This window comes from Heterodontus francisci, chromosome 6 (genome assembly GCF_036365525.1).
Source record: "Heterodontus francisci isolate sHetFra1 chromosome 6, sHetFra1.hap1, whole genome shotgun sequence".
Classification (NCBI taxonomy): domain Eukaryota; kingdom Metazoa; phylum Chordata; class Chondrichthyes; order Heterodontiformes; family Heterodontidae; genus Heterodontus; species Heterodontus francisci.
In genome coordinates, this window is record NC_090376.1 from 117,963,755 (window position 1) to 117,991,738 (window position 27,984).

The window sequence follows — 27,984 nt, forward strand, 5'->3', positions numbered from 1 at the left end:
GCGTGCACCAAAACCTGGGAGGAGCGAGTAGCCAAGGTACAACACCAGTTGAGCATGTGGGAGCAGCGATCTCTCTCCATTGTGGGTAAGAACCTGGTTATCAGGTGCGAGGCACTCACCTTGTTGCTGTACATGGCGCAGGTCTGGCCCATACCCCACTCCTGCGGCGTGGTGGTCACCCGAGCCATTTTCCGCTTCATCTGGGGATCCAAAATGGACCGGGTCTGGAGGGACACGATGTTCAAACCTCTGGATAAGGGTGGGAAAAACGTACCCAACGCCGCCCTCATCCTGATAACTACCTTCGTGTGTTGCTGCATCAAGCTGTGCCTAGATCCCCAGTACGCAAACACCAAGTGTCACTACATGCTGAGGTTCTATCTGTCCCCGGTGTTGCGAAGGATGGGCCTGGTCACATTGCCGTGGAACGCTCCATCCAGTTGGACCGTGCCGTACCACCTATCCTTCGTGGAAAAGTTTCTGCGGAAAAACACCTTTGACCACCAACCCATCAGGCAGTGGTCTGCACGGAATGTCAAGGTCCTACGGGAAAAGGAAATGGTGGATCCTGTCGGATGGTCCCCCGAGCAGACCGCTAAAGTCATTTGGCAGGAGCCTCATCACCAGAACTTTCAAACAAACACCAAGATGTAGCTTGGCTGGTGGTGCTAAGAGCCCTCTCCGTCAGATCCATCCTGCACGCGCGGAGTCTCACCCCCTCCGCACAATGCCCTCGAGGTGGCTGTGTGGGGGGGGGGGGGGGTGGGTGGGAAGAGACAGTTGCCCACCTCCTTCTGGAATGTGGCTTTGCAAAGCAGGTGTGGAAAGAGATGCAGTGGTTTTTGGCGAGGTTCAACCCAAGCAGCTCTGTAACACAGGAGTCTGTGCTCTACGGCCTGTTCCCAGGGACGCACACTGAGATAAACAATTGCTGCTGGAGGACTATCAATTCGGTGAAAGACGCTCTTTGGTCTGCCCGAAACTTGCTGGTCTTCCAGTGCAGAGTTGTCCACGACCGAGTGTTGCAGTCTGGCACATTCTAAGGTCCAGGACTATGTGCTGAGGGACGCACTAAAGCTTGGGGCAGCCACGGCAAAGGCTCAATGGGGAAAGACCACTGTGTAAGGTCCCCCCCACCAAGGTGAACTGAGGGGCTGGATCCATGGAAAACCCCTCGGGCTGTATCCAGAAAATATGGGTTTGCTGCAAAATGTACATTGCATGTAAAATGAAATGGAAGGGTTGTGAGGCAACTCACTCCTGTATTGAAGGAAACTGATCTCCTTTGCACTCTTTGTATTGTCGACTGGGTACTATTTTGAACTGTATTTTTTTTTTATTACAGGTTTTTATGAATAAAGTATATTTTGGGGAAAAAATTTTTTTTTTAAATTATTTCATTCTTGTTAGTGGGATCATGTGTGCAAATTGATTGCCATGTTTCCTACATTACAACAGTGACTACATTTTAAAAATAGTTTGTTGGCTGTAAAGCTCTTTGGGACATCCTGAGGTCATAAAAGGTACTTTAGAAGTGCAAGTTCTTTTTTCCTTTCTCAGTTCATGTGAGCACCATGTGTTTTTCTGGATTTTGTTTTATGGCGACTCATTCTTAATCTGCAGTAGTATCTGCACTGTCCCAACTCCAATCTTAGCTAAATGCATGCGGCAGGACTGCTCCCTATTTTAAGTATTGCATTACACATTCATTTTTGTCTTTTGCCATCCCCATGTATTGAAGCAAGAATATTTAACCACACACGATAGGTGGCTAAAACCAGGTTAGTGTGGGAATTCGAAAAATCTGATATTTCAACTTTCTGCTAACACTGGTAAAATTGCATCCTTTGCTTTGTGAATCAATGAGGTAGAATCACTGTGAACAAATCATTCAACTTGCCTTGTCATTTCAATAAGAGAACCTTAAATACAACCTTGGCATAAGGTCCTCTGGTGTTGCAGCTTCAGGTCTTAGTCAGATTTCCAATTAATTGAACAACCACTCACCACTTTCTCCCAGATAGACGACCCGAGAGTGTCACAGACAAAGCAGCTTATAAACAGTGTGCACACATCAGCACAAAGTACCTCCCACTGTGTCCCAGAATCAGTCATATACCATTTCACAATGGCTAAATTTAGCAATGACATTGTTCCAAAGCTGGGGTGTTGTGCAATACAGTCTGTCAATCAATTTTCAGTTAAAGGCTGCCGTCGGCAAGTTAACTGATTATAAGTAAAACCCAATAACAACCAGTACAGGCAGAAATTCCTGTTTCTCTCTCCACAGACACTCCCAGACCTGCTGAGTGTTTCCAGCACTTTACATTTTTAACCCAACAACAGCTATTTAGTTCCAGACAGGAGGATGAAGTTGAGAGTGAAATGTGGTGAGAAACCATTTACTGCCAGCACCTGTAGATTATAGAACCTCAGTTTTGTAGCGAGACTTGTAGAAATTTGTTTAGCCAAAGACCATTTGTACTGGCCAAGTATTGTTAACAGGATCAATAAACACCCAAACATAAAGCACCTCTAAGAATGAATCCATCAGCGGGTTCAACCATTCATCAAATAGATGGGAAGAATTTCAGAAGACACATTGATGGGCTGGGTTTCAGAATTACTTGTAGGGTAGTCTTGGAATACATATCTCCATGAGGATACCGGGGGCATTCAGATTTCAGGAGCACCTTCTTCGACAAACAGCTGAACAAATCACACTACATGTTTGTATTTGAATTGCATGGCTTGACTCTTCCCTCATGCACAATGTCCAGCAAACTGAGCCATTATTGGAACAATGCCTCAAATTGACCTCAGACATTATTTCTGTGTGGGAAGATTTTTTTTAATTCGTTCATGGGATGTGGGCATCGCTGCCTAGGCCAGCATTTATTGCCCATCCCCAATTGCCCTTGAGAAAGTGGTGGTGAGCTGCCTTCTTGAACCGCTGCAGTCCATGTGGGGTAGGTATACCCACAGTGCTCTTAGGAAGGGAGTTTCATGTTTTTGACCCAGCGACAGTGAAGGAATGGCGATACAGTTCCAAGTCAGGATGGTGTGTAGCTTGGAGGGGAACTTGCAGGTGGTGGTGTTCCCAGGCAGTTGCTAAACCCTTTTTACCCCTAATATACCATGGAAGAGTCATTGAGTCTTTTACAGCACAGAAAGAGGCCAATCGGCCCATCGAGTCCATGCCGGCTCTCCATGGAGCTATGCAGTCAGTCCCACTCTCCTGCTCGATCCCCATAGCCCTGCAGGTCTATTTCGCTCAGGTGTCCATCCAACTTCCTCTTGAAGTCATTGATCGTCTCCGCTTCCACCATCCTCGTGGGCAGCGAGTTCTAGGTCATTACCACCTTCTGCTTCCACACATTCCCCCTGCATCTCTTGCCCAAAACCTTCAATCTGTGTCCCCTAGTCCTTGTACCATTAGTTAATGGGAAGTTTTTCCTTGTCTAACATATCTAAACCTGTCATAATCTTGTACACTTCTATCAAACCCCCTCTCAATCTCCTTTGTTCCAAGGAAAACAAACCCAGCTTTTCCAACTTAACCTTCTCGCTCAAATCTTCCATCCCTGGAACCATTCTGGTAAATCTCCTCTGCACCCTCTCAAGGACCCTCACATCTTTCCTGAAGTGTGGTGATCAGAAATCAAAGACTGCACACCTCAACATGTCAGGGGTGATTTTGAAGTCTTAACCTCTGGATTGCATAACCATTAACCTGCCTTACCTGGGCAGGGGCTGTGAACTGTATACTAGTGACACAAATTTTGGCAAATCTTTCTGGTGAAGAATTTCAGTTGGCTGTCTGTATGATTCCACCTCTGAACTATCTGTGATCTTGGAGATGAGTCACTGGTCTAGCTGACAGGCTCACTAGATGCAGACAGAAGAGTGAATATCATGCCAACAACAAACTGCACTGTCACCTTGTGTCAGTGAAAGCAGTGGCATCATCCACTGGTCAAAGGCCGAGATGTCTAACCAATGGATAAGTCAGAGATTCCCTTAGGAATGTGAATCAGCGAAACACATGTGGAATCCAAGACAGTGGTTGGAAAACCAGGAATGCCATGAATTAGGCCTGCCCTGGCAAGATCAGCAATGTCGCCCCACAATGAACAGGTACCACTGTATATAAACAGTGAGTTTGTGATGTGCATCTGGCACACATGTTCTATTTATAGACTGCACTTTAGTGAAAGTATATTGGACGTAAACAGACACAGTTCAGTCAGGATAAGGAAATTCTGCTTTCAGTTTATAATTTTATTCCATCTATTTACACAGGAAATCCTAAATCACGAATATCAATCAACAACAGAAATTGTATTTCATCAGGAAATATGCAACCAAGTTTAATCCTCATGTTACACCTCTCACAGATGGAGAAATGTTGAAAAGCATTGCGGGAATTTTCTATTTACCCGCTCAGGGTTAAAACAGACATTTCAGATCATCGGCCCATTATAGAACCCACTCAATGATCACTGAATGCATTTCAGAGTCCTTTTATTCACAGCTCGGTGACCAGAGGAAGACATGAGTGAAGAACCAGGACTGCCAGCCTGATTATAGTTTACCAAGCTGGTAAAAAATATTCAAAAAGGAACTTCACAATTAATCAAAACCGCTATTCAAAAAAGATCCAATGCCCCGTCACCATTAACAGCAGGAATGTAGAGTTTCATTCAACCAGCCCCAGGAAATTTCACAGCCCACAATATCCCTTTAAATCCGACTATTAAATAGGAATGGATCAGTAATGGTGGTTAAAGTTTTAAACAAAATCAATGTCCTAGGCAGAGATAGCATGAGCTGTTAGCCCTCTAACCCTTTTCTGAAGTATTACCAGATCACACTCCCGAGTTAATAGACTCTATTATTTATTTAGAGGCAATAGAGAAGACAGATACAAACCAATGCTATTATTTGGATATCGGTGGTTCAGGGATACGGAGGTCCCAGAATGGGCAACTAATTTCACAACTCCCCCCCACCCCAGTTTTAGAAGCAGTGATCACTGTACAATGAGACAGAAAACTCAGAGTCCCAGCTGTTGCATTGCAACCCTGGGAGCCCACACTAGACATCCAGCACTTTTGCGATTCTGACCGTAGCTTATTCCTGCTCTTCAGCACTATTTATTTCTGTCAAAGCTGACAATCTCCGATGGATTTGAGAACCAATTTATCCATAGCAAAGAATATTCCAGACCAGGGGTGTGTCTCAAATGCCTGCCCAAACAGGCTGTACGAGACCACACTCCAGACTGGGAGCACGGAAGCCCATCCTGGTTTTCCATACTTTAATGCTGAATTAGAATGAATGAGCCACAAACCACAAGAATGTACCCGTGCGAGGAGCATGACCTCATATTATTGGCCATTATACTTGGATGTATATTGACTGCGTGAGAGAGAGAGTGTGATGTATAATGGTGCCTTGTGACAGATGCTGAACTAACTTGCTGGAGTTTTGAAGCAGCCAAAACTCTGACAAACAACCTGAACAAAAATTTAAAATAAACTTTTTTTTTTCCAGTTTTGCCTGATGCTTTAGTGTAGATTATTACCCAGTGAAGCTTACAACAATAGCTAAAGTTCTGGCTACTAAAAGGAATATTGCAGAACTAACTGCACCTGTCAGAGTTAACTTTGGTATCTGTCAGTTTAATTACTGAAAATATTTATGTACAAATTGAAAGGTAGATGGGTACATTTTGATAAACCATACCCTGAGTACAGAACCTCATCTGTCGGGAGAAATCTCTCTCCTGCTCTTTACCTGTCCAAGCTGAAGGAGAAAACTTCTAGTCGGCAGAAAATGGGAATATTTCACACACAAACTTATTTTCTTGCCCCAAAGTAACAGTAAATTAAAGAAGCAAATTTTTAAATGTAACACCTTAATCGTGATTCTGTAGCCAGCACTGTGCGTGTGGGCAGAAGTCTTCACCCAGTCCCATGAGTTACTGGCTCTGCAATGGGTGAGGATTGCTGAACTATACAATGACAGCATCCACCCTTCTCATTATGTCAGGAACTTTAATCATCAGGAAAATGCTGTGTAGCAAAGAATAAACATTTAAATATTGTCCGAGCCAGAAGTAGAAGTTCAAAACTGACTGACTCTCAGACACTTTTTTTCTATTCGTTCAGGGAATGTAGGAATCGCTGGCTAGGCCAGCATTTATTGCCCATCCCTAATTGCCCTAGAGAAGGTGGTGGTGAGCTGCCTTCTTGAACTGCTGCAGTCCATGTGGGGTAGGTACACCCACAGTGCTGTTTGGGAGGGAATTCCAAGATTTTGACCCAGCGACAATGAAGGAACGGCGATATAGTTCCAAGTCAGAATGGTGGCTTGGAGGGGAACTTATATTTGAATTGCCCCATCAGCCTTTAATACAGTCTTATAAAGGGTTGTTTGTATACAGTAAAGCTCCCAGTGTGAAGCTTTGCTGGACAGGGGTTATATCAGGTCAGTCTGCCTGAGTCATGGTGCCCCACATGCTGAATAATTAAAGTTGGGAGTGTTCTCTGTGCCTCATTCTCTGATCCAGGTTCCATCCAGGGAACCTTCTCTTGAGAGCAGAGACTGTCAAAGCATTGCCATGGTGATTCACCAGCTTGTTTAAGTTACAGATTCGGAGTTATGCTGCTCTGAGATTGTATCTGTAACAAAAAGGTGAGAATGCAACCCTCCCACATCAATACAAGAAAGCAGCACAGAACACTACATGCATAATATATCACTGCCGACACTCAGGTTTACAGATACTTTCATTGAGTGTCAGGAAGAAGGAATTTCCAACCAAATGCTGCACATTTACCAAACTGAGTTAATTTAAAAGACTGAAATGTAAAAACAGAACCCGCCACTGAAATCACCCACATTCCATTCTATGATTTCAGATCTGAAATACAATCCCCAAGAGTTCCATTCCAATGTTGCTCTGCTCCCATTCAGGATCTGACCTTGAATCACTGATATTAATTGAAAGTTGCATCAAACTCCCTGATAATAAGTTTGCTATTAGTTGCAATTGCGGATGCAGTTACTGCAGGAAGTATCACATTCCCGATGCTGGGTTCCATCTGATGGGCAATTCCACTGCAGAAAACGGCACATCCAATATTCATTCTTGGATGGAAAAGTCAGGCAGGGAGCGAATCAGTTGGGCTGGATTCCATGCCCATTCTCTGGGAGCACTAAAGCTACACTATGCAATAGCACAGGCTAGAGGTTACTGCTAGTAACACTCACAGGCTTAACACTTGTGCATGGTGATCCTCAATCTGCTATTTTATTGGATGCTCGACCTATTTAAAATATACCAGTGAAAGTATTTGTTAAAATAGTGGACAAGCCAATGGCAGAGGAACATGTTAAGTGCTTGTTCACTAATTGTCATCAGTGGTTAATCCCAGGGTACCATGTTTATGCTCCGTCTGCTGTAGCACATGATACAAATTCACTATAAATTGGTTTCATCCCAAGAGAAGTCATTCATATTCTTTAGAAGTTTTCTAACGAGCTTCTCTAACTCCTTGCGAGCTCTGTGCTCCTCCTCTAGGGAGCGCCTCATCTTCTTATTTTCCTGGAATACATAATTCAGAATGAGAGATGAATGGATGGGTTTCAGTGTTAGCAGGACACACACACATTCAGATTGTGCGGCACAGAACCTGCTGTCATGGTCCGGGGAGGTGGACAGGGGTCCGGGGAGGCGGGCAGGGGTCCATTTCACCAGAGTTTCCACTCAGTAATTTCCAAGTGCCCTATTTGATAACAGTTATTTTTAGCCTGGGCCACACAGAATTGCTCAAACTCACAATCCCAGGAGGTCCCCAATGTGCTTTACAGCCAATGAAGTATTTTTTGAAGTCTAGTCACTGCTGTAATGCAGGAAACACGGCACAGCCAATTTCCGCATAGCAAGATCCCACAAACAACAGTGTGATAACGACCAGATAGTGATGTTGGTTGACAGATAAATATTGTACAGGACACCAGAGAGAACTCCCCTGCTCTTCATTGAAATAGTGTCATGGGAAACATTACAACCACCTGAGAGAGCAGACAGGCGCTTTGGTTTAACATTTCATTTGAAAGGCAGCAGCATCGACAGTGCAGCACTCCCTCAGTACTGACCCTCAACACTGCGGCACTCCCTCAGTATTTCCCCTCCGACAGGCCAGCGCTACCTCAGTACTGACCCTCCGACAGTGCAGCACTCCCACAGTACTGACCCTCCGACAGTGCGGCACTCCCTCAGTATTGACCCTCCGACAGTGTGGAGCTCCCTCAGTACTGACCCTCCGACAGTGCGGCGCTCCCTCAGTACTGACCCTCCGACAGTGCGGTGCTCCCACAGTACTGACCCTCCGACAGTGCAGCACTCCCTCAGTACTGACCCTCCGACAGTGCAGCACTCCCTCAGTACTGACCCTCCGACAATGCAGCACTCCCACAGTACTGACCCTCCGACACTGCAGCACTCCCTCAGTACTGACCCTCCGACAGTGCGGCGCTCCCTCAGTACTGACCCTCCGACAGTGCGGCGCTCCCTCAGTACTGACCCTCCGACAGTGCGGCGCTCCCACAGTACTGACCCTCCGACAGTGCAGCACTCCCTCAGTACTGACCCTCCGACAGTGCAGCACTCCCTCAGTACTGACCCTCCGACAATGCGGCGCTCCCACAGTACTGACCCTCCGACAGCGCGGCATTCCCCAAGTACTGACCCTCCGACAGTGCAGCACTCGCTCAGTACTGACCCTCCGACAGTGCAGCACTCGCTCAGTACTGACCCTCCGACAGTGCAGCACTCGCTCAGTACTGACCCTCCGACAGTGCAGCACTCGCTCAGTACTGACCCTCCGACAGTGCAGCACTCCCTCAGTACTGACCCTCCGACAGTGCAGCACTCCCTCAGTACTGACCCTCCGACAGTGCAGCACTCCCTCAGTACTGACCCTCCGACAGTGCGGCACTCCCTCAGTACTGACCCCCCGACTGTGTGGCACTCCCTCAGTACTGACCCTCTGACAGTACAGCACTCCCTCAGTACTGACCCTTCAACAGTGCAGCACTCCCTCAGTGCAGCACCCCCTCAGTACTGACCCTCCGACAGTTCAGTACTGCCCTGGGACTGTCTGTATGAATTATGTGCTCATTTAACCTTTTATTCCAGATTTGTTAATTAACTGAATTTAAATTCCTCCAGCTGCTGTGGTGGGATTTGAACCCGTGTCACTGGAACATTAGTCTGGGCCTCTGGATTATTCATGCAGTAACATTAGCACCATATTATTGTGCTCCTGTGCATGTGATGTATTTACCTGCTTTAGTTCAAGCACCTCGTCCTTCAATGCATAAACGGTGTCCACAAGGCTCCTGTTTGAAGGGGAAAACAAAGAGACCTCTGAACAGATAAAAATTGAATTTTTTTTGTTTGTCCAGGTAATTATTAATTAAATAAAATAAAAGCAGATTTGGGTGATCACTTTGCAGAACGTCTCTGTTCAGTCCACAAGCATGATCCCGATCTTCCGGTCTCGTTATTTTAATTCTCTGCCCCAGTCCCACTCCGACCTCGGCCTCTTACACTGTTCCACTGAAACTCAGTGCGAGGAACAGCTCCTCATCTTTCAATTGGGCACTTTACAGCCGACAGACTCAACATTAAGTTCAACAATTTCAGATCATAATCTCTGCTCCTATTTTTTCAGACAGCAGCTGTTGGTAATGATTTTGCTTTTCCATTTATGCTTCCTCTTGTCACATCTTGTGTTTCTTTACTTGTCCCATTACCATCTCCTTTTGCCTAGCCCCATCATCTCTTTGTCATTTAATCTCTCCTGCCCTCCATCCTATCACCCTTCCCTTTTATTCTTTCCTCCCCTTCCCCTGTAGTTGCTCACATGTTACATGTCTAACTTCTTCCAGTTCACTGAATATTTCCTAAATTAGTGCAATAAACTCCAAAAATTCTGAAAACCCTCAGCAGGTCTGGCTGTGTCTGTGGAGACACAGAATTAACATTTCAGCTCTTTCTCCACAGATGCTTCCAAATCTGCTGAGGTTTCCAGCATTTTCTGCCTTTATTTCAGATTTTCAGCATCTACAATAATTTGCTTTTTAATTCAGCACACCTATATGTGTTACTATTAATGAGATATCTGGACATTACCAGGAAAAGTCATTTAAAATTTCAAGGGTCGAGATTATACTGTTCCAGGTCTCACTGACAGTGTCAGTGAATAACAGCGCCGGAGAGATGGGGCCAGCGCCGGAGAGATGGGGGCAGCGCCGGAGAGATGGGGGCAGCGCCGGAGAGATGGGGGCAGCGCCGGAGAGATGGGGGCAGCGCCGGAGAGATGGGGGCAGCGCCGGAGAGATGGGGGCAGCGCCGGAGAGATGGGGGCAGCGCCGGAGAGATGGGGGCAGCGCCGGAGAGATGGGGGCAGCGCCGGAGAGATGGGGGCAGCGCCGGAGAGATGGGGGCAGCGCCGGAGAGATGGGGGCAGCGCCGGAGAGATGGGGGCAGCGCCGGAGAGATGGGGGCAGCGCCGGAGAGATGGGGGCAGCGCCGGAGAGATGGGGGCAGCGCCGGAGAGATGGGGGCAGCGCCGGAGAGATGGGGGCAGCGCCGGAGAGATGGGGGCAGCGCGGATTCTGTACCCTACATGTTGTCTGTAGCTAAGCTCCAAGCTCTGATAGTCACAGAAACTCCACCATATGCAGCCACGCACCCTTAAAGCAAAAAGCTGAGGAACTGCTGTCCAACTACGTCACAATCTACTGGATTTCACCAACCCAGTTATAGAAAATCTTCCAGCAAAACTCTGCTGAAAGCCCACCCATTTCCTGTACATTTGGGCCCTTTGGATATTTGTCCAGATTTGAGGCATCTCTGTTGTGATGGCAGGTATTTGAAACGCACGTTTCAGTGGCTGAACCCACTCATGGGGCATCTCAATGCCCAGCTTGGAGACCCTGCTCTCTCCCCATAGGAACACATCCCACAAGATGGCCTGGGGGACTGCTGCTCTGCAACCGGCTAAAGGAGTTTACCCATTGCTTCTTGACTTGGATTAAATAATTCGCACAAATGGTTAGGTCGTGCATTGCAACATACAGGACACAGAATCACTCGCAGATTTCTCTTACTTTTCTTCGATGATCATTTGTCCATTGCTGTTGGTTTCTTCGACAATTATTTTTTCTTCTTCTGGTAGTAAAACCTGAGGAGCAGATTCTTTACGAGACGCTGCAACACACAAAGTTTAGAGGTTGAAATCACTGTCCCAGGTCACCACTGAACAAGGCTGCTACACAGAATATAAGGCAATATAAGGGCAGCCCTTCGATATAATTACTACCATGCCATGGGTGTCACTCTGTGTATGGGTCCGTGTGCACATTAGTCAGAGTATGTTTGAGTATGTTCCTTTAATGTATGTGTGTGTTGCTCCGTGTGTGGTTATGCATATGTTTACATGTATGCATTTGTGTGTGTGTCAGTCCACATGTGTTTGTGTGTCGATCCTCATGTTTGTCTGAGTTGGTCCATGTATTTTTACATATGTCAATGTGCGTGTGGTTGTGTCTGTGTTACAAAGAACAAAGAACAGTACAGCACAGGAACAGGCCATTCGGCCCTCCAAGCCTCCGCCGATCTTGATGCCTGCCTAAACTAACACCTTCTGCACTTCCGGGGCCCATATCCCTCTATTCCCTTCCTATTCATGTATTTGTCAAGATGTCTCTTAAACGTCACTATCGTATCTGCTTCCACCACCTCCCTTTGTGCACACTGTCCCCATATCATTATCCTGTTGACTATAATAACCCAAAGCAGCTGTGGGGAAGTTTGATCAAGTGTGCTGATCCTTCTGCCAGGTGTGCTGAAGGGAAATTTTACTCTGCTCTTAGTGAACAATTTTCTTCCTTAAATTGAGCAGTGTTTTCCCCCCGAAGAAACCGATGGGATAAATTTTACCAATTGCTGGGAAACCAGATGCAAGAGGAGGGTTCAGTCTGTGTGACCGCCACAAGTTTCCTTCATTAATTCAGAAAATCTACCCTGATATTGTCACAACTCATATCTCTCAATCTCCTTGAATCACCCTGCTCCTCGTTGAAGACTAAAAGTAAAGAGGGCAGCTTTCCCCATCCTGGACACACAGGAGAAGGACAGGTGACTGGGGTCTGGAATGTCCAGATTGGAGTCCTTGAGCCATCTTGGCCCCACATTCATTACCAGTGTGATTATATTAGCCAACATTGTGAAATTGCCCAAAATGAGCCCCAGATCATTTGAATACATTGGAATGAAGCCGAGAAGGATTTCTGGATCAGTGGGACCGGGTTGGAGAACGACTCACGAGTGGTAGAGTCTGAAAAGCTCCCAGGTTTAGATTAAAGTTTTACCCAATATTTGTTTAGCAATTTTATGTTAATATTTTTGCCATTTTTAGATTTCTTGCAATTTTTTAGTTTTTTTCTACCATCTGACTATGTTTATCAGGAACCTTAACCATACTAAGAAATTACATGTATATAGCATCTTTCACAACTTCAGGACATCCCAAAGTGCTTTACAGCTGATATAATACACTTGAAGAGTAGCCACTGTTGTAATGTAGGAAACACACCGCAGCCAATTTGCACATAGCAAGATCCCACAAACAGCAATGTGATAATGACCAGATAATCTGTTTTGTATTGTTGATTGAGGGATAAACTTTGGCCAGAACACCAGCGAGAACGTCCCTATCTTTGGATAGAGCCATGGGATCATTTACATCCACCTGAAAGGACAGACAGGGCCCTTGATTTAACGTCTCAGCTTTGTGCAAGGAGCAGGGGTAGCTGATGATTATGTGGAGTGAAAGGTGAAGGACTGAAGAGAATGGCTGCTGTTGAATGCTTGCATAAATGTCTCTTGCAGCAACAGGAAGCCCTTGGCTCCCCATCTTCCTCCACGGCTTCCCTGATATCACCTCCTCGTAAGGCAAAGTTATGCAGCAGGCAACACACAGCCATAAACCTCAAGACCACAGCATGACGTTACTGATAAGACTACAGACTGATCCAACCATCTGAAATACATCTTCAATAGGCCAATGATGTTTTTATAGCTGGCTAAATGGCACTCATTGGTTGAGTGCTCAGCTCATCAACCATGACTGCAGAGGACAGCCTTGTTGTCCAGGAGCTGCCCTCTCACTTGCATTCCTGGCCCTAAGAACACGCACACACACCCGCTTAAACTGACACCGGCACAGTCTGTTGAGGTTACCAGTAGGCAGAGAGCCAAGTGTTGCTTCTGGTGTTGCTTCCCATGTCCCATCTCCTCTTCCAAAAAAGAAAAACACAGGGGAATTCCCAATGCGAAACCCACTGTGCTCTGTATGAAATGGGGGAGGAGGGGGTGGGAATATGAACCCCATAAAAAAAATGGCACAAAGGAAGATGGGTTAACACAAGATTAAAATCAAATCAGATCAGAAAGGAGATATGTGCAACTCCCATAAACCCACCTTTACCTGAATTTAGTGAGAATCAAGAGAGGCAGAAATGAAACTGGGGGCAATTGATGTCACTAGGCTTCCTCTCCGTGCCTCTCCCTTCTGTATACTTCACTGTCTAAGCAACCATCAACCAAACCCAGAGCTGTTGTGATTTTTTAACTGATGCTAGGCTACATATATCATGATGAAGGTTATTGTCCTGGTTTTGCACTCAGTGGTGAAGGAACAATACTTGCTGCTGACTCGAGAAATGCTGCCCACAAAATTTCAGCGGGATCTTGAGAGCAGACGTCCTCTATCCTGACGTCAGTTTGAATTTGGCGCTTTCTACAGGAGATCAGTGGTATCCAACAGCAGGGTAGGCAGACTGATCAACCAATCAGACTGAAGCATTCTCAGACAGCAAAACAGGAAGTAAAAAGTAGGAAATATAAATGACTTTTAAATGACTGTACAGGAAGTGAAATAAAGTTTGGGACATACACAGGGGGTTAAGAAAGAAATGTAAGTATCAGAACAAAATATTATTCAAAAAATATTAAAAATCTGCAATTTTTTAATGTTCTGCTGAGGGAATGAGAGTCCACACTTGTAAAATTTGTTTTTAAAGGACAGAGAGATTGTTCATCAATAATTATCACTTACTACACCATTAAAAACTCAGTCACTCCTCAATGAACAAGGCTTAACATTTTCATTGCTCCTCTCAGTGAGAAGTGTGTAAATAGTTGGACAAATCAGTGATTTATAATCATTCCATCTGCAAAGACTGCAACAGGGCACCCTGTGGAGGAGCAGGGTTTCACTGATGAAACGTCCAGATTTCTGCGATTAACTGTGCATGTGCGGATGCCAGATGTTGCTGTCAGCTTTACACAGTAATAACAGTAAGCTCGGACAGCCTTGCCATTATTACTACCACAAATTCCAGGCTATTAATTTAAATGGGTGAAATTACAAGGGACAGGAACATAGGAGGAGTAGGCCATTCAGCCCATCGAGCGGGCCCCACCATTCAATACGATCATGGCTGATCATCCACCTCAATGCCTTTTCCCCATACTACCCTGATATCCCTTTATGTCAGTGGTATTTAGAAATCTGTCAATCTCTGCTTTAAACATACTCAATGACTGAGCTTCCACAGCTGTCTGGGGTAGAGAATTCCAAAGATTCATAACCCTCCGGGTAAAGAAATTTCTTCTCATCTCTGTCCTAAGTGGCTTCTCCCTTATTCTGAAATTGTGTCCCGATTCTAGACTCCCCAACCAGGGGAAACATCTTACCTGCATCTACCCTGTCTATCCCTTTAAGTATTTTGTAGGTTTCAATGAAATCACCTCTCATTCTTCAAAACTCTAGAGAACACAGGCCCAGTTTCCCCAATCTCTCTTCATAGGACAGTCCCATCATCCCAGGAACAAGTCTGGTGAACCTTCGTTGCACTCCCTCTATGGCAATAATATCCTTCCAAAGGTAAGGGGACCAAAACTGCACACAGTACTGCAGATGCAGTCTAACCAAGGTTCTACACAATTGAAGGAAGACTTCGTTACTCCTGTACTCAAATCCTCTTGTGATAAAGGCTAACATACCATTAGCCTTCTTAATTGCCTGCTGCACCTGCATGGATATTATCCCTTCACGGCTAGTAGCTTCCACATGGCCTCTACCTTGCTACATCCCGAGAGAATTCCAAAAGGTTTTCAACTCCTTTAAGTTGAAGCAATATTTCATTATTTCTTCTTGGGATGTGGGTGCCGCGAGCACAGCCCCATTAGTTGCCCATCAGCAGTGGGCTTCCTCCTTGAACCGCTCATAGTCCTCTCACGATGACATTAGATTGGGAATCTCAGGATATTCATCAGGAAATGGAGAAGGGACGGTGATATATGTCCAAGTCGGAATGCTGTGGGACTTGGCAGGGAACCTGGAGCTGACTGGGCTCCTACAATATTACTATTCTTGTCCCTCCAGGTAGCAGAGGTCGCAGGGAATGGAGCTGCTGTCAAAGTGGTCAATTGGTGCTGTGGATCCAAAAGATCATACATCCAGCAATCACAGTGCAGTAGATGGGTAGTTAAAGAGTTATATATAATAATATTGTTACAGCACAGAAGGAGGTCATTTAGCCTGTCTACTCCGTGCCAGCTCTCTGCAAGAGCGACTCAGTTAGTTCCACTTCCCGCCATTTCTCTGTAGCCCTGAATTTTTTTCTCTTCAGGTGCTGATCCAATTCCCTTTTGAAAACCTCAATTGAATCTGCCTCGACCACCCTCTCAGGCACTGCATTCCAAATCCGAACCACTTGCTGCATAAAAAAGCTTTCCCGCATGCTGCCGACTCCTGGGGAACCCCACTGAATACATTCCTCCAGTCTGAAAAACAACTGTTGACCACTACTCTCTAATTCCTGTCACTCAGCCAACTTCGTATCCATGCTGCTACTGTTCCGTTTATTCCATGGCCTTCAACTTTCCTGGCAAGTTCTCTGAACTGTGAGGCTGAACCAGACTCTACATTTTTGTTGTCATATTCAACCTCAAGATGAGCTTCCGGCCACATATTTGCACCACCACTCAGACCACCTATTTCCACCTCTGTATTATCGCCCGATTCCACTCCTGTCTCAGCTCATCTGCTGCTGAAACCCTCATCCATGCTTTTGTTACCTCTAGACTTAACTATTCCAACACACTCTGTAAACCTAAGGTCATTCAAAACTTTTCTGCCTGTGTCCTGACTCACACCAGGTCCTGTTCACCCATCACTCCTTGTGCTCGCTGACCTACACTGGTTCCTGATTAGGCAGCGCCTCAATTGGGAATGAGGTTTGTCATTGCCTCTGTTCACATTGCCACTTCTTAACAAATGTGTCTTGCAGTTTAAATCTTAAGTTACACAGTCTAATGAAGTATTCATTCAACTGCCTTCTAAACGTGGGGGAGATCAGGTGAGAACATACGATGTACCTAATAATCTAATCTGAAACCTACCTGGGATCAGTACAAATTACCGAGATACTGAGTGGGTTATGGCATGTTGTGACAATGATGAGCTATATCTGTCCAGAATGATTTAGAGTGGCTAGCCCTTTAAATCCAGTCTCAGTACATGAGCAGTTTGAAATCGCAACAGAGTTGTTCCTTACTGAGCCCGTGTTGATCGTGCTGTTATTACAGGCAAAAGCTGAAATGATGCTGTGTGTTTGGCTCACTCTGTGTACAACTTCAATCTTAATGGCCTGATATTCAAAATCCACGCAATCTCAGAAACTCTGGGACAGAAAAGCCTGTTTGAAAACGTAAAACTCCTGAACCAAACATAAGTTCCAAGTTTCCAAAAAACACTGTGGATTCTTTCTTCTCCCACAGTGGGAGAAATTCAAGGAGAAGAATCTGTGCATTATTTAGCTTCACTCTTAGATTGTGATCTTTTCTTCATTTTTTCCTCTTGAAGAATTGTTTGGAAGCAGGTGGACTGTAAATATAAAACTGGATTACATCACTCATGTATATGCTAGTTTATCCTTCAATATCATTTTGTTTAATATTTTGAACTTCAAGTGATGCAACACTATGGGGCCTAGGTTTAGTGCAGTAAACCCAATATGGCATGCTACTCACTAGCTGGGAACAATAATCACATCTCATGGCCAGATTGACCTCTCTCCCAGGAGCGTGCCCTGTTTACGAGAGCTGCAATAAATTAGGATAAGGTTGGAAACCTATTAAAAGACATGGTGGTTTGTGGAGAAAAAACGCAGCACAGACATAATGGGTCAAATGGTCTGTTTCTGTTCTGCAACATGTTAACATCAGTAGTGCCTGTCTGTCAGAGCATAACATCAATAAATTTCAGATTGCCAAAACTCAATGTACAAAGAAACCAATGCTCTAATAAAGGATTATTTTATTTTAAACTGTATTTTACAACTGAAGTGAAATTATTTATAAAACTAACACTTGGGTGTGATATATGCAAATCACAAGGAGGCAACAATTCAAAGACTGTACATATGCACTACTCAGAAATACATAATTGTTTATTTCAAGCCATTTACCCTTAAAGCTGGTTTTCACCAACAATCACCCATCACTGACATGAATTGCACAGTACAGAGGCTACTGAATATACAACAGGACACACCATGTTGTGTTTGGTAGAAAGTTGCCTTGTGCAGCAAGTTATCCAATCTCACCTCATGCTACCAAGGGTCTTCCTAACCTAGCGTAATAATTTACTGACTGATTTTACCCTTCAGCTAATAATAATAACTGGGAAATATTCAGCTCTAGTTAACCAGAAACCTACCCATTATATCCTGCCGGTATAACTTGAGTCCAGTCAGTAACCTTAGATCAACACTGTTTATACACAACAGCAAGGCTCAATTCTTCAATTTGAAAGAAATTGGATAATTCAGCAGCAATCACTTTTAATTACATCAAATGAATGATTAATACAGAATAATAGTAGTCTAATACATGAAACCCTAATAAATCAGGGTATACAAACAAACTGTGGCCACATGCAACTGTGAGCAACTGCAACCAATGGAACCCACCAAGATCAGCCAACCCACAGCAATTTAACCAAACATTTCACCTCTCCCTGGGTTGTCCAGTTTGAATTTTTTGGGTCTGGAGGTTTGGAAAGGACTGTTTCTAGTGCCGTTGCCTCACTTGTAGATAAATCCTAAATCAGCGCATCAGGAGTCATTTGCATTGCGATCTGTTGTGGCTAGTTTTACACTATGATCTGCGCCTACAAAGAGCTGAACTGAGATTGGCCAAGTGTAGGACCCACACAGGAGCCTTCACATCCAGCTATCTGGCTGGCGATTGAGTGTTCGTCCCAGAGGTGAAAGGCCCCTCTAATTGCAAACCTTTGGTGATGGTCTACCAAAGTCAATCACTGCCGAGAATATTGCTGAAGAGGGGACAAACAGCATGTTCTCCAGGACCCTTCAAGGAGCATTAGGGATTTCTTATTGAATCAATTTAGAAAGCCAGCATCTGTTAGTGCCAGGAACTTGAGATATAAGCGAATTAACGGAAACTTACACATTTAGTCCCCAAACTCAAAAATGTTGGACATTCCTGTCACAAGTAAGCAGCATTATATCAGAATCTGAGTTTTACACATTAATGCAGTCTCTGGAAAATTATTTTGTGTTGAATTTACCACCTTTCTAACTACTGTTTTCATTACGTCCACCAGATAAAGCAGATTGGTAATACCAACTTGCAGAAAACTTTTCAGGGGTAGAATAGGAGTTAGGGTTCCTGGCACAGGACTGTGTCTGAAGGGAGCGCATGTTGGGAAATAAAGCAGAGGTCAGCGCACAACGCACCATTTTCCAGCTGTATACCGACCCCCATCATGCAATTGTGTGTGCCTGGGCGCTAATTTATAAAATGGATGCATGAACCTAGTGGTTCTTGAAGTGGGCCAGCAACCCAGTGATTGTGAGTTCCAGTCCTACCAGGGCTAGTTACGAAATGAATTCAAGAAATCTGGTCATTTCTGGGCTGGCATCAGAAAATTTCCCCTGCAATCTGTCAGATTATCATAAAAACTCAACTGGTTCACTAAAGTTCTTCAGGGAAGGGAAGGGAATCTGCTGCCCTTACCGGGTCTGGCGTAAACATGACTTCAATAAATCACGAGGAAGACATGAAGATGGTGAGTCAGCCCTTCCCCGCAGAGGAGGCTTTCAATTTTGTTACATGTGCCACAATGTTAATAACATGCCAAAAATCATCAGGAAAAACTAGCGATTCCACTCGATCCAGAAATAAAACAACTGTACTGAAAGAGAAGTGCACACACAGTGACTGTTGAAATTCTGATCAGAGGCTATAAACACTGAGTCAGTGCTGATTGCACAGATTCTATCCTTCGAAAAAGGGTAACTTTCAATCTGAAAAGTGATCTGAACAATTGCTTCATACCAATTTACAAAAACATCGCACAATATCATTGACAATCATTCCAATAAATACACAACCTTTTATCAAGCACCCTGCATAAATGAAAGCACTGAAAAACTACTTTCTAATAAGTTTATTAATTCTGTTGTTGAATAGCAAGTTACTCTGTTTGACTGCCTTTAAATAAGTTCTTAGAAAGTGTTATATATTTATGTGCATTAAACAAATAGATCAATGGCAAAATTCAACCACAAAGCTTTGGTGTTTCAGGAATATTTTTCATTAAATTACCTGGACCACCAACCTCTGATTTAATGATAAACAGACACTCCTTATAAAATAAGGAGTTTAATGATTTGCCTTTTTCTTTCATAAACACTGTTCTTGAAGTTAATGGTATTTCAATCTTGCTCCATTTCTTAGCACACTATAAAAGTTATCCAAGTGATAGAAATGTAATGCATCATTCAAATGTAACTTCTTTCTTTAAAAATTGTTTGAATCAGAGCCTTTAGGTACACAGAAAGGATGCAAAGCAGTTTATATAGCTTTCAAAATAACGGCAGCAAATTTTTAACAATGGTAAAGATTACAGGATACCAAGGCATTCAAGTCACTGGAAAGGTAAAGAAATGCCACATTTTTAACATTTAACCCACTCCAGTGAGAAACTGGACAAGAAGCAAATTCACGTGAGCTGCAGTTACAACTGTTTTAAAGCCAATCACTTCAATATTTACACTGAGGAGAGAAAAGGGATTTCAAAAACAAAAAAAGCATAAAATCTGTTCTCCTGGCCGACCTCCCATCTTCCATCCTCTATAAAGTTGAACTCATTCAAAACTCTGCTGTCCGTATCCTAACTTGCACCAAGTCCCGTTCACTCATCACCCCCTGTGCTCATTGAACTGCACTGGCCGCAATTCCTCTGTGGCCTCATCTCTCCCTATCTCTGAAACCTCCTCTAACCCTCTCAGATCTCTGCGCTACTCCAATTCTGGCCTCTTGCACATCCACAATTTTAATCACTCCACCATTGACGCCTATGCCTTCATCTGCCTCGATACTAAGTTCTGGAATTCCTTCCCTACACCTCTCTACCTCACATTCCTCTTTGAAGAGGCTCCTTATAAACCTATATCTTTGACCAAGCTTTTGGTTATCTCTCCAAATGTCTCATCCTTTGGCTCGGTGTCAGTATTTATCTGACTACACTTTAGTGAAGCGCCTTGGGACATTTTACAGCATTAAATGAACAATTATAAATGAAAGCTTGTGATATATTTACAAGTGTAGCATTGATGTGAAGTGATTCTGCTTGGCACCACTGCTACAGTTCTAAGGATGGATGTTATGAATGGACACTCCCAGCAAGCAGCCTTACTGGCTGGAAGCACACATCAAGATATTGACAGGTTCCTCCCATGATTTTTCGACTTAACTGTCAGTGCACATTTATTGAAATTAACCCTACAGTTTAAATACGACTTGAATTTGGAGACTTAACTCCAGATTGGAGTAAAGCGGAGTGAACCTCTTTGGATGTAAAACCATACATGATCAGTGCAATTGAAAAACGTAAACAGCAGTCAATTCACACTGGCGCACAACAGGCAGCGTCAATTCACAGACTCAATCACCAGTAGCACAAATGCATATATTTAATTAAAGGACAGATTTACACTTTGAAAATATAAATTAATCACACTCTTATCAACTCAAAATTTTGAGAGCTGTGGATGGTTTGTTTAATTGTGCAGCTATTGCACTAACATAGTCAAGAATAACCTGACCAGCAGTCAATGATATGAAGTAGTTTGCTTCTTACTACTAGCTACAGTGACAAGATTAGCCAACCATAGGGCACGACGCATACGGAACAAAATGATTGTAGGGCTATGGGGAAAGAGAGTGGGACCAATTGGATAGTTCTTTCAAAGAGCCAGCACAGGCACGATGGGTCAAATGGCCTCCTTCCATGAGGTGCACAGATTCCACGGCATGTCAGCAGCTCGTCTGCTCAAAGAAGGCGAGAGCTCTGTGACTGTTGGTTGGAAGTGGCAGCCATTAAGCACGGCTGCGTCGTCAACCAGGGAGGCTGAGGTTCAGATAAGCAAAGGTTTGTACATATGGAGGGATTGCAGAGTATGTGGCCACATTGGAGGGTAGTTAGTGGAAGGGTCCTTCCCAGGTCCACTGCAGCGAGCAGGCAGCACTAGGGGGTGAGAGGCATTGAACTGTGAAGGCTCCAAAATCTATGTGTGTGCTCCACACTCTGAGTTTGACTCCCCCAGTGAGGAGGAGAGTGGGAGAGAGAGCAGTAGCCTCATGTGGTGTGAGGGGATGCAGATGAGGAGAGTGCATAGGGCCAATAAAGCAGGCTAATGTTCGCCCAACCCAGCTGAAAGGATTTAGAGACAAGGGTTTCTAGAAGATGTCGGAGCACTAGTGTCTCCAAAGACTGTGTCTGTCTAGGCACATGGACTTGAGTAAAGCCTTTGACAAGGTCCCTCATGGCAGATTGGCACAAAAGGTGAAGTCACACGGGATCAGAGGTGAGCTGGCAAGATGGATACAGAACTGGCTCTGTCATAGAAGACAGAGGGTAGCAGTGGAAGGGTGCTTTTCTGAATGGAGGAATGTGACTAGTGGTGTTCCACAGGGATCAGTGCTGGGACCTTTGCTCTTTGTTGTATCAATGATTTGGAGGAAAATGTAGCTGGTCTGATTAGTAAGTTTGCTGACGACACAAAGGTTGGTGGAGTTGCGGACAGTGATGAGAATTGTCAGAGGATACAGCAGGATATAGGTCGGTTGGAGACTTGGGCGGAGAAATGGCAGATGGAGTTTAATCCGGACAAATGTGAGGTAATGCATTTTGGAAGATCTAATGCAGGTGGGAAGTATACAGTAAATGGCAGAACCCTCTGGAGTATTGACAGTCAGAGAGATCTGGGCGTACAGGTCCACAGGTCACAAAGTGGCAACGCAGGTGGATAAGGTAGTCAAGAAAGCATACGGCATGCTTGCCTTCATCGGTCGAGGCATAGAGTATAAAAATTGGTAAGTCATGCCGCAGCTGTACAGAACTTTAGTTAGGCCACGCTTGGAATATTGCGTGCAATTCTGGTCGCCACACGACCAGAAGGACGTGGAGGCTTTGGAAAGGGTACAGAAGAGGTTTACCAGGATGTTGCCTGGTCTGGAGGGCATTAGCTATGAGGAGAGGTTGGATAAACTCGGATTGTTTTCACTGGAACGATGGAGGTGGAGGGGCGACATGATAGAGGTTTACAAAGTTATGAGTGGCATGGACAGAGTGGATAGTCAGAAGCTTTTTCCCAGGGTGGAAGAGTGTGTTATTAGGGGACATAGGTTTAAGGTGAGAGGGGCAAAGTTTAGAGGGGATGTGCGAGGCAAGCTCTTTACACAGAGGGTGGTGAGTGCCTGGAACTTGCTGCCGGGGGAGGTGGTGGAAGCAGGTACGATAATGACGTTTAAGATGCATCTTGACAAATACATGAATAGGATGGGAATAGAGGGATACGGTCCCCGGAAGTGCAGAAGGTTTTAGTTTCGGCAGGCATCAAGATTGGCGCAGGCTTGGAGGGCCGAATGGCCTGTTCCTGTGCTGTACTGTTCTTTGTTCTAGGCCGATGATGGTGAACCTGTGTAGAATGCTGGAGGAGCCATTGAGGACAATGGGATGTGGTGGTCACCCATTGTCTGTGGCAGTGAGGGTGACCATCATGTTCAACTTTTATGCCTCAGGCTCATTCCAGGGATTGTCTGGAGACATCTGTGGGATCTCTCAGTCAGCTGCTCATCGCTGCAGCAAACAGGCGACAGAGGCCTTGTACTGGAGGGCAGGGCAATAAATCAGGAAAAGCACCAATCAGGGCAGTCAGGTCAATAGGGTGATTGGATTTGGATCTGTCGCTGTATTCCTTCAGGTGGAGGTGGTCGCAGGGCAGCCAGGGGCCTTCGTGAACAGGAAGGGGTTCCACTCGCTAAATGTTCAATTAGACAGTGACCACCAGAAAATTAATCCTGCAGGTATGTGCATGATTGCCCTGGAAGCTGCCACGACTCCTAAACCTGATACAGTCACAGGTGCCTCCGCTCTTCAGAAACCCAAACGCCATCATGGATGAATACTGAGTGCCAAGGGTTACGCACTGAAGACATGGCTGCTTACATCTGCACAGAACCCGAACACAGAGCCAAAGGCCACCTATGACCGCTGCCATGTGACTACAAGGGAGACCATTCAACAGGACTCAGGCCCTCCGAAAATGAGGCTTAGATGCCTGGAGAGATCTGGGGGAGGCCTATAATACACCCCATCGAGGGTCTCGAATATCATAGAATCATCGAAATTTACAGCACAGAACGGGACCATTTGGTCCATCACATCTGTGCTGGCTGACAAAGAGCCATCCAGTCTAATCCCACTCTCCAGCATAGTTTCAGAATGCTGTGCTCTGCGCAGCCTGGCATTCCAGAGGGGAGCAGTATTGGAGAATTGAGCACAGCATTGAGCGCGCTGCCTTTTCCTCCAAGGAGACCGAGTTGGAGATACTTTTGAGACCAGGTGACCAATGGAAATGCACCCATTTATCAGCCATCAATAGGCATTGACATGCTTGCCAGGGAGACATGCGACTCACTCATTCACACATGTTTCTCCTTAGAGACCATAAAATGTCCCTACAGAAGATTCACTCTTCTCCCTGATGTAGCATTGGTGGCCTTTCATTAAAGACCCTTACCATCATTACATCATCCCAAGGCATACATTCACCTCATTCTGTGCACAGCGGCTCAACATCTGCTAACGGCCCACTGGTGCAGAAAAAAACAGATAAGCCGTTAATGGATGCATTAAAGAACGTTAAAGTTGTACAAAGTTCCAACGCTATGGCAGTCAGAAAATAAACATCACCCACTGAGACCCCAAGTGCTATTAGATGGATTTAGGCAAATGTTTCCAGGTACTCCCACATTGTGCTTTCCCAGCGCTTGCATTGCTCCGGTGCGTGAGGCCGTGGCAGACGTCCTCTGGGTGCCTGAGCCCGAGAGGGGCGTCCACCTGCATCTGTGCAGGGGGCGCATGCAGCAGTCATGTCACCATCAAAGGGTCAGCATATCTGCTGTAAACACAAGGAGCACCTTGAGAAGAGCCCCCAAATGCTTCAGGCATCCACTCCTCCGCCCTTTCAAGGCCCACCTGCCCTTCCCTGCTTGCCTGGAGTGGTCAAACACCTGGCAACAGGTTCATGAGTCTTGGGGCTATCTCGCTCACCCATTGCTCAACACTGCTCAGGGATGAGGCTGTACTGTCAGTACGTAGCTCCTGCATTCACTGGGTGGTTTGCTGCATGTGTCTCTCCATGAAGGTTGTCACACTCTCCATGGAGGAAGCCATGTGCTCACATGCCACAGACATGGCGCCACACATGGCATGAAGGGACTTCTCCATCGTATGCGCGTGGGAGCGAAGAGTCTCTGGGATCTCTTGACAGATGTCCACAAATTTCACACAGCTGCTCTAGCATCTGCTGCTTTGAATGACGACTCCCGAGGATCGCCATTTGTGTGAAACTGCACATCACTGGGCCCTTCCTCAGTCCTCCGATGGGGAGTGGCCGCAGGTGTCACCATTGGACCTGTGGAAGAGACAAGAGTGATGTTAATGAACTGCATTTTCAACCAGCTACTACTGCCTGCCCTTGATCTGGAGCTGCCTATGTTCAAGGCCCACAGCAGCACCATAGGTAATACTCATCAGAAGGTTTGATGCCCATGTCCATCATTTTACTCATTCTCTATGGGCTCCACACTCATCTCACCTGCAGCGACAGAATGGACTTCAGCAGTGCCGCCTATCTCCATTGCCTCCTCCTCCATCGCTGTCATTACAGCAATGAACAGCGCACACCTCATGTTCGTCTCCACACCCTCGCGTTGTGGGTGCACTTCTCCTGCAACTGCAGACATACACAGTGTCACTTTTCTCTCATAGCCCAGCCGTGCTCATCAGGATGTGCCAGTTACCATGTCCATCATCATGCCACTGCAAGGACTGCTGCAAATGGCCATTCAGTCTTGTCAACACAGCGATCACCTCTGACTGACCATGAATCTCTGGTGTTGGGCAACTCTGCAGCTAACCGTAGTCACTGGTCCCTGGTCATGTCGATGGATGGGTCAACCACCTTGCCTCACATCTCAATTGCAATTATGAATGCCTCTCACCTTGCCAGACTGCACCCGGCCATTGAAACGCTTCCGGCACTGCACCCATGTTTGTGCGAATACCCCGCGGTTGCTGACTTCCTTGGCCACTTCCAGCCACGCCTTCATGAGGTTTGCTGCCTCCTCCTCATGTCCACTAAAAACAGAAGCTCTCTCCATTACTTCGCCATCTGCAGGAGCACCTCCAGGGAGGCATCACTGAACTATGAAACCACCCTTCCTCTAACTCCAGCCATTGCTCTGCTGTCTCCCTTGTTCTGCATGCCTTCCAATGCCCTCTTAGTGTGCCACCTACATGAAGGCTGCAGACTGGCCTTTAAAAATGGTGCCTTCCATCGACACGCCAGCACTATCTCCCGCCCACCACCCGTTATTGGTTGCCTCACCAGCCTGCCAGACGTTAATTGCCTACAGGTGGGAAGATCGCCGAGCAAGTTCCACGACCGGCCCGTGCGACCTTGTTATGCCATATGACCCTGGCATCAGGAATTTCAGTCACTTCGCAAAACCCAGCCCTATGAATCTGTGAGTTAAAACACTCCCAGGCAGAGATGTCAGTTATGTTTCCCAGAAAAATCTTAAAACATGACCTTTCTTCAAATTCTCCTCAAAAGAAAAATTCCAATTTCAATCAAAAATAGCGAATTCTTCTGCCCCCTGTAACTAAAGGCTCACTGGGACAATCGCAGAAAAAGCGCAGTTTGAAGCAGGCAATTTCTGAGCCAAAGTCACCAACAAGCCGTTAATTTTACAGAAAAACAGGCAGTTCTAAAACAATTTCACCTCACCTGTCCAATTAGCATTTGCAAATCCTAAAAAGCCTGAAGTTGCAAGTTGCATCTCACAGGAATGCGCAGAATCTACACATATCCAGGCCAATTAGTAAGGTTGCACTGCCTGCAGTGTGGGGCAGGACTATAACAATCCTACCTAAACTCATCGCTCACAAGCTCCTCCACAGGAAACCTTGCAACATTATCCCGATGGAATAAGTTGTACAAGACTTGCATTAAACGATAACCTCAGTGAATGAAACAACAGCAGCCTGTAAATTCCTTCCTCTTGTGTTGTGATTTAGCCTCCTAACACATTTTTATATCCTGAATAATCCAAACAGATTCTACACATGGTTTCACTGCATTGTGAATGTTTACTGAGAGCAGGATCACTAGCAGTGTCATTAGCTGTTACTGAGGAACAGCAAGATGATTTTTACTTCAACACTGTCAGAGCACTATAGAAGGAAATCAATTGATATACATTATAAGTGTGACAAAGTAAGATGTTTGACTTTTACCTCCTCAGTCCCCCATACAAGACACAATTTGATCTGGGCTAGTGCATGCTGTTTGAGTAGTGACAACATTTGCAAAAGATTCACTGGAATTGTAGCAAGTGGAGCTTTTGGTAGTTATAAAAAGTTTTAAAAGCCAGAGAGTAATTACTGTCTGAGATACTATCATACAAAAGCATTAATTCACTTGCACCGAAACCCTCTCTCCCCACTTTTAACCCACTTAAATTAAACAGCCTCTGTTTAAATAATGGGAAAGATATTTAAGAAGCATGTTACCGTCACTCTCACTGATCTCCACCCATCAAACTCTATGTCCTTGAGATGCTGTGGCCAATGTTCTCTTACTATGAAGCACACAAATTGGTGGTGTAGCATTTGGCATGTTTAGAGTATGAATGCAACACCCCTTGAGCAAACTCAGTTTTTCAGTGGGTTTCCACAGCAGACAGAAGATTATTTGACACACAGCAGTCATCGCACTTTCTGTACAAGGGGAGATTTCACAAACTTTCTGCTTCCAGTGCTGAGTTTCATCCACATCAGGAACTCCAGCACTAGGCTCAATGAGTCCCTGCTGGAGATAATGTCTCATCTGATGGACGGACATCCCACATTGAAGTCAATCTCTGCACATTAATCCCCAGCAAGTGTAGCCCTGCAGCCAGTTGGCAAAGTCAGAAATTCTGGCCCCAACTTTCCCAGTGCTTTGTAGGACAGCATTTTACTGAAGGTATCTTTGTAACCTCAACAAGTCTCAGTTCCTATAAAACCAGAAGATTTTAGTCTAGCCTTGGGTGAGGGAATGGAAGTTTTAACAGCTGCCAACTCCATGCATTCACTACAACCTACAATAGGTCTGTAATTTAAATATAATCAAACAGCAAGAATCACCCACTCATAAAACACAATTACGGTCAAAATATTTTTCGATGAGACATTA

At 45.2% G+C, this 27,984-nt stretch overlaps 1 protein-coding gene across 5 annotated transcripts in view; it reads right to left on the reverse strand.

Annotated features, from left to right (window-relative positions):
- Positions 1-4,252: 4,252 nt before the first annotated feature.
- The window catches only part of arhgef7b (Rho guanine nucleotide exchange factor (GEF) 7b), a 123,057-nt gene continuing 99,325 nt past the window's right edge, over positions 4,253-27,984 (reverse strand). For all 5 annotated transcript variants that reach the window (XM_068034162.1, XM_068034163.1, XM_068034166.1 and 2 more), the window contains 3 exons: positions 11,188-11,287; positions 9,357-9,411; positions 4,253-7,612 (listed from right to left, as the gene is read on the reverse strand). In XM_068034162.1, coding sequence (XP_067890263.1) covers positions 7,490-7,612; positions 9,357-9,411; positions 11,188-11,287 — 278 coding nt within the window. In that variant the 3' untranslated portion in view covers positions 4,253-7,489. The remainder of the gene's footprint in view (positions 7,613-9,356; positions 9,412-11,187; positions 11,288-27,984) is intronic.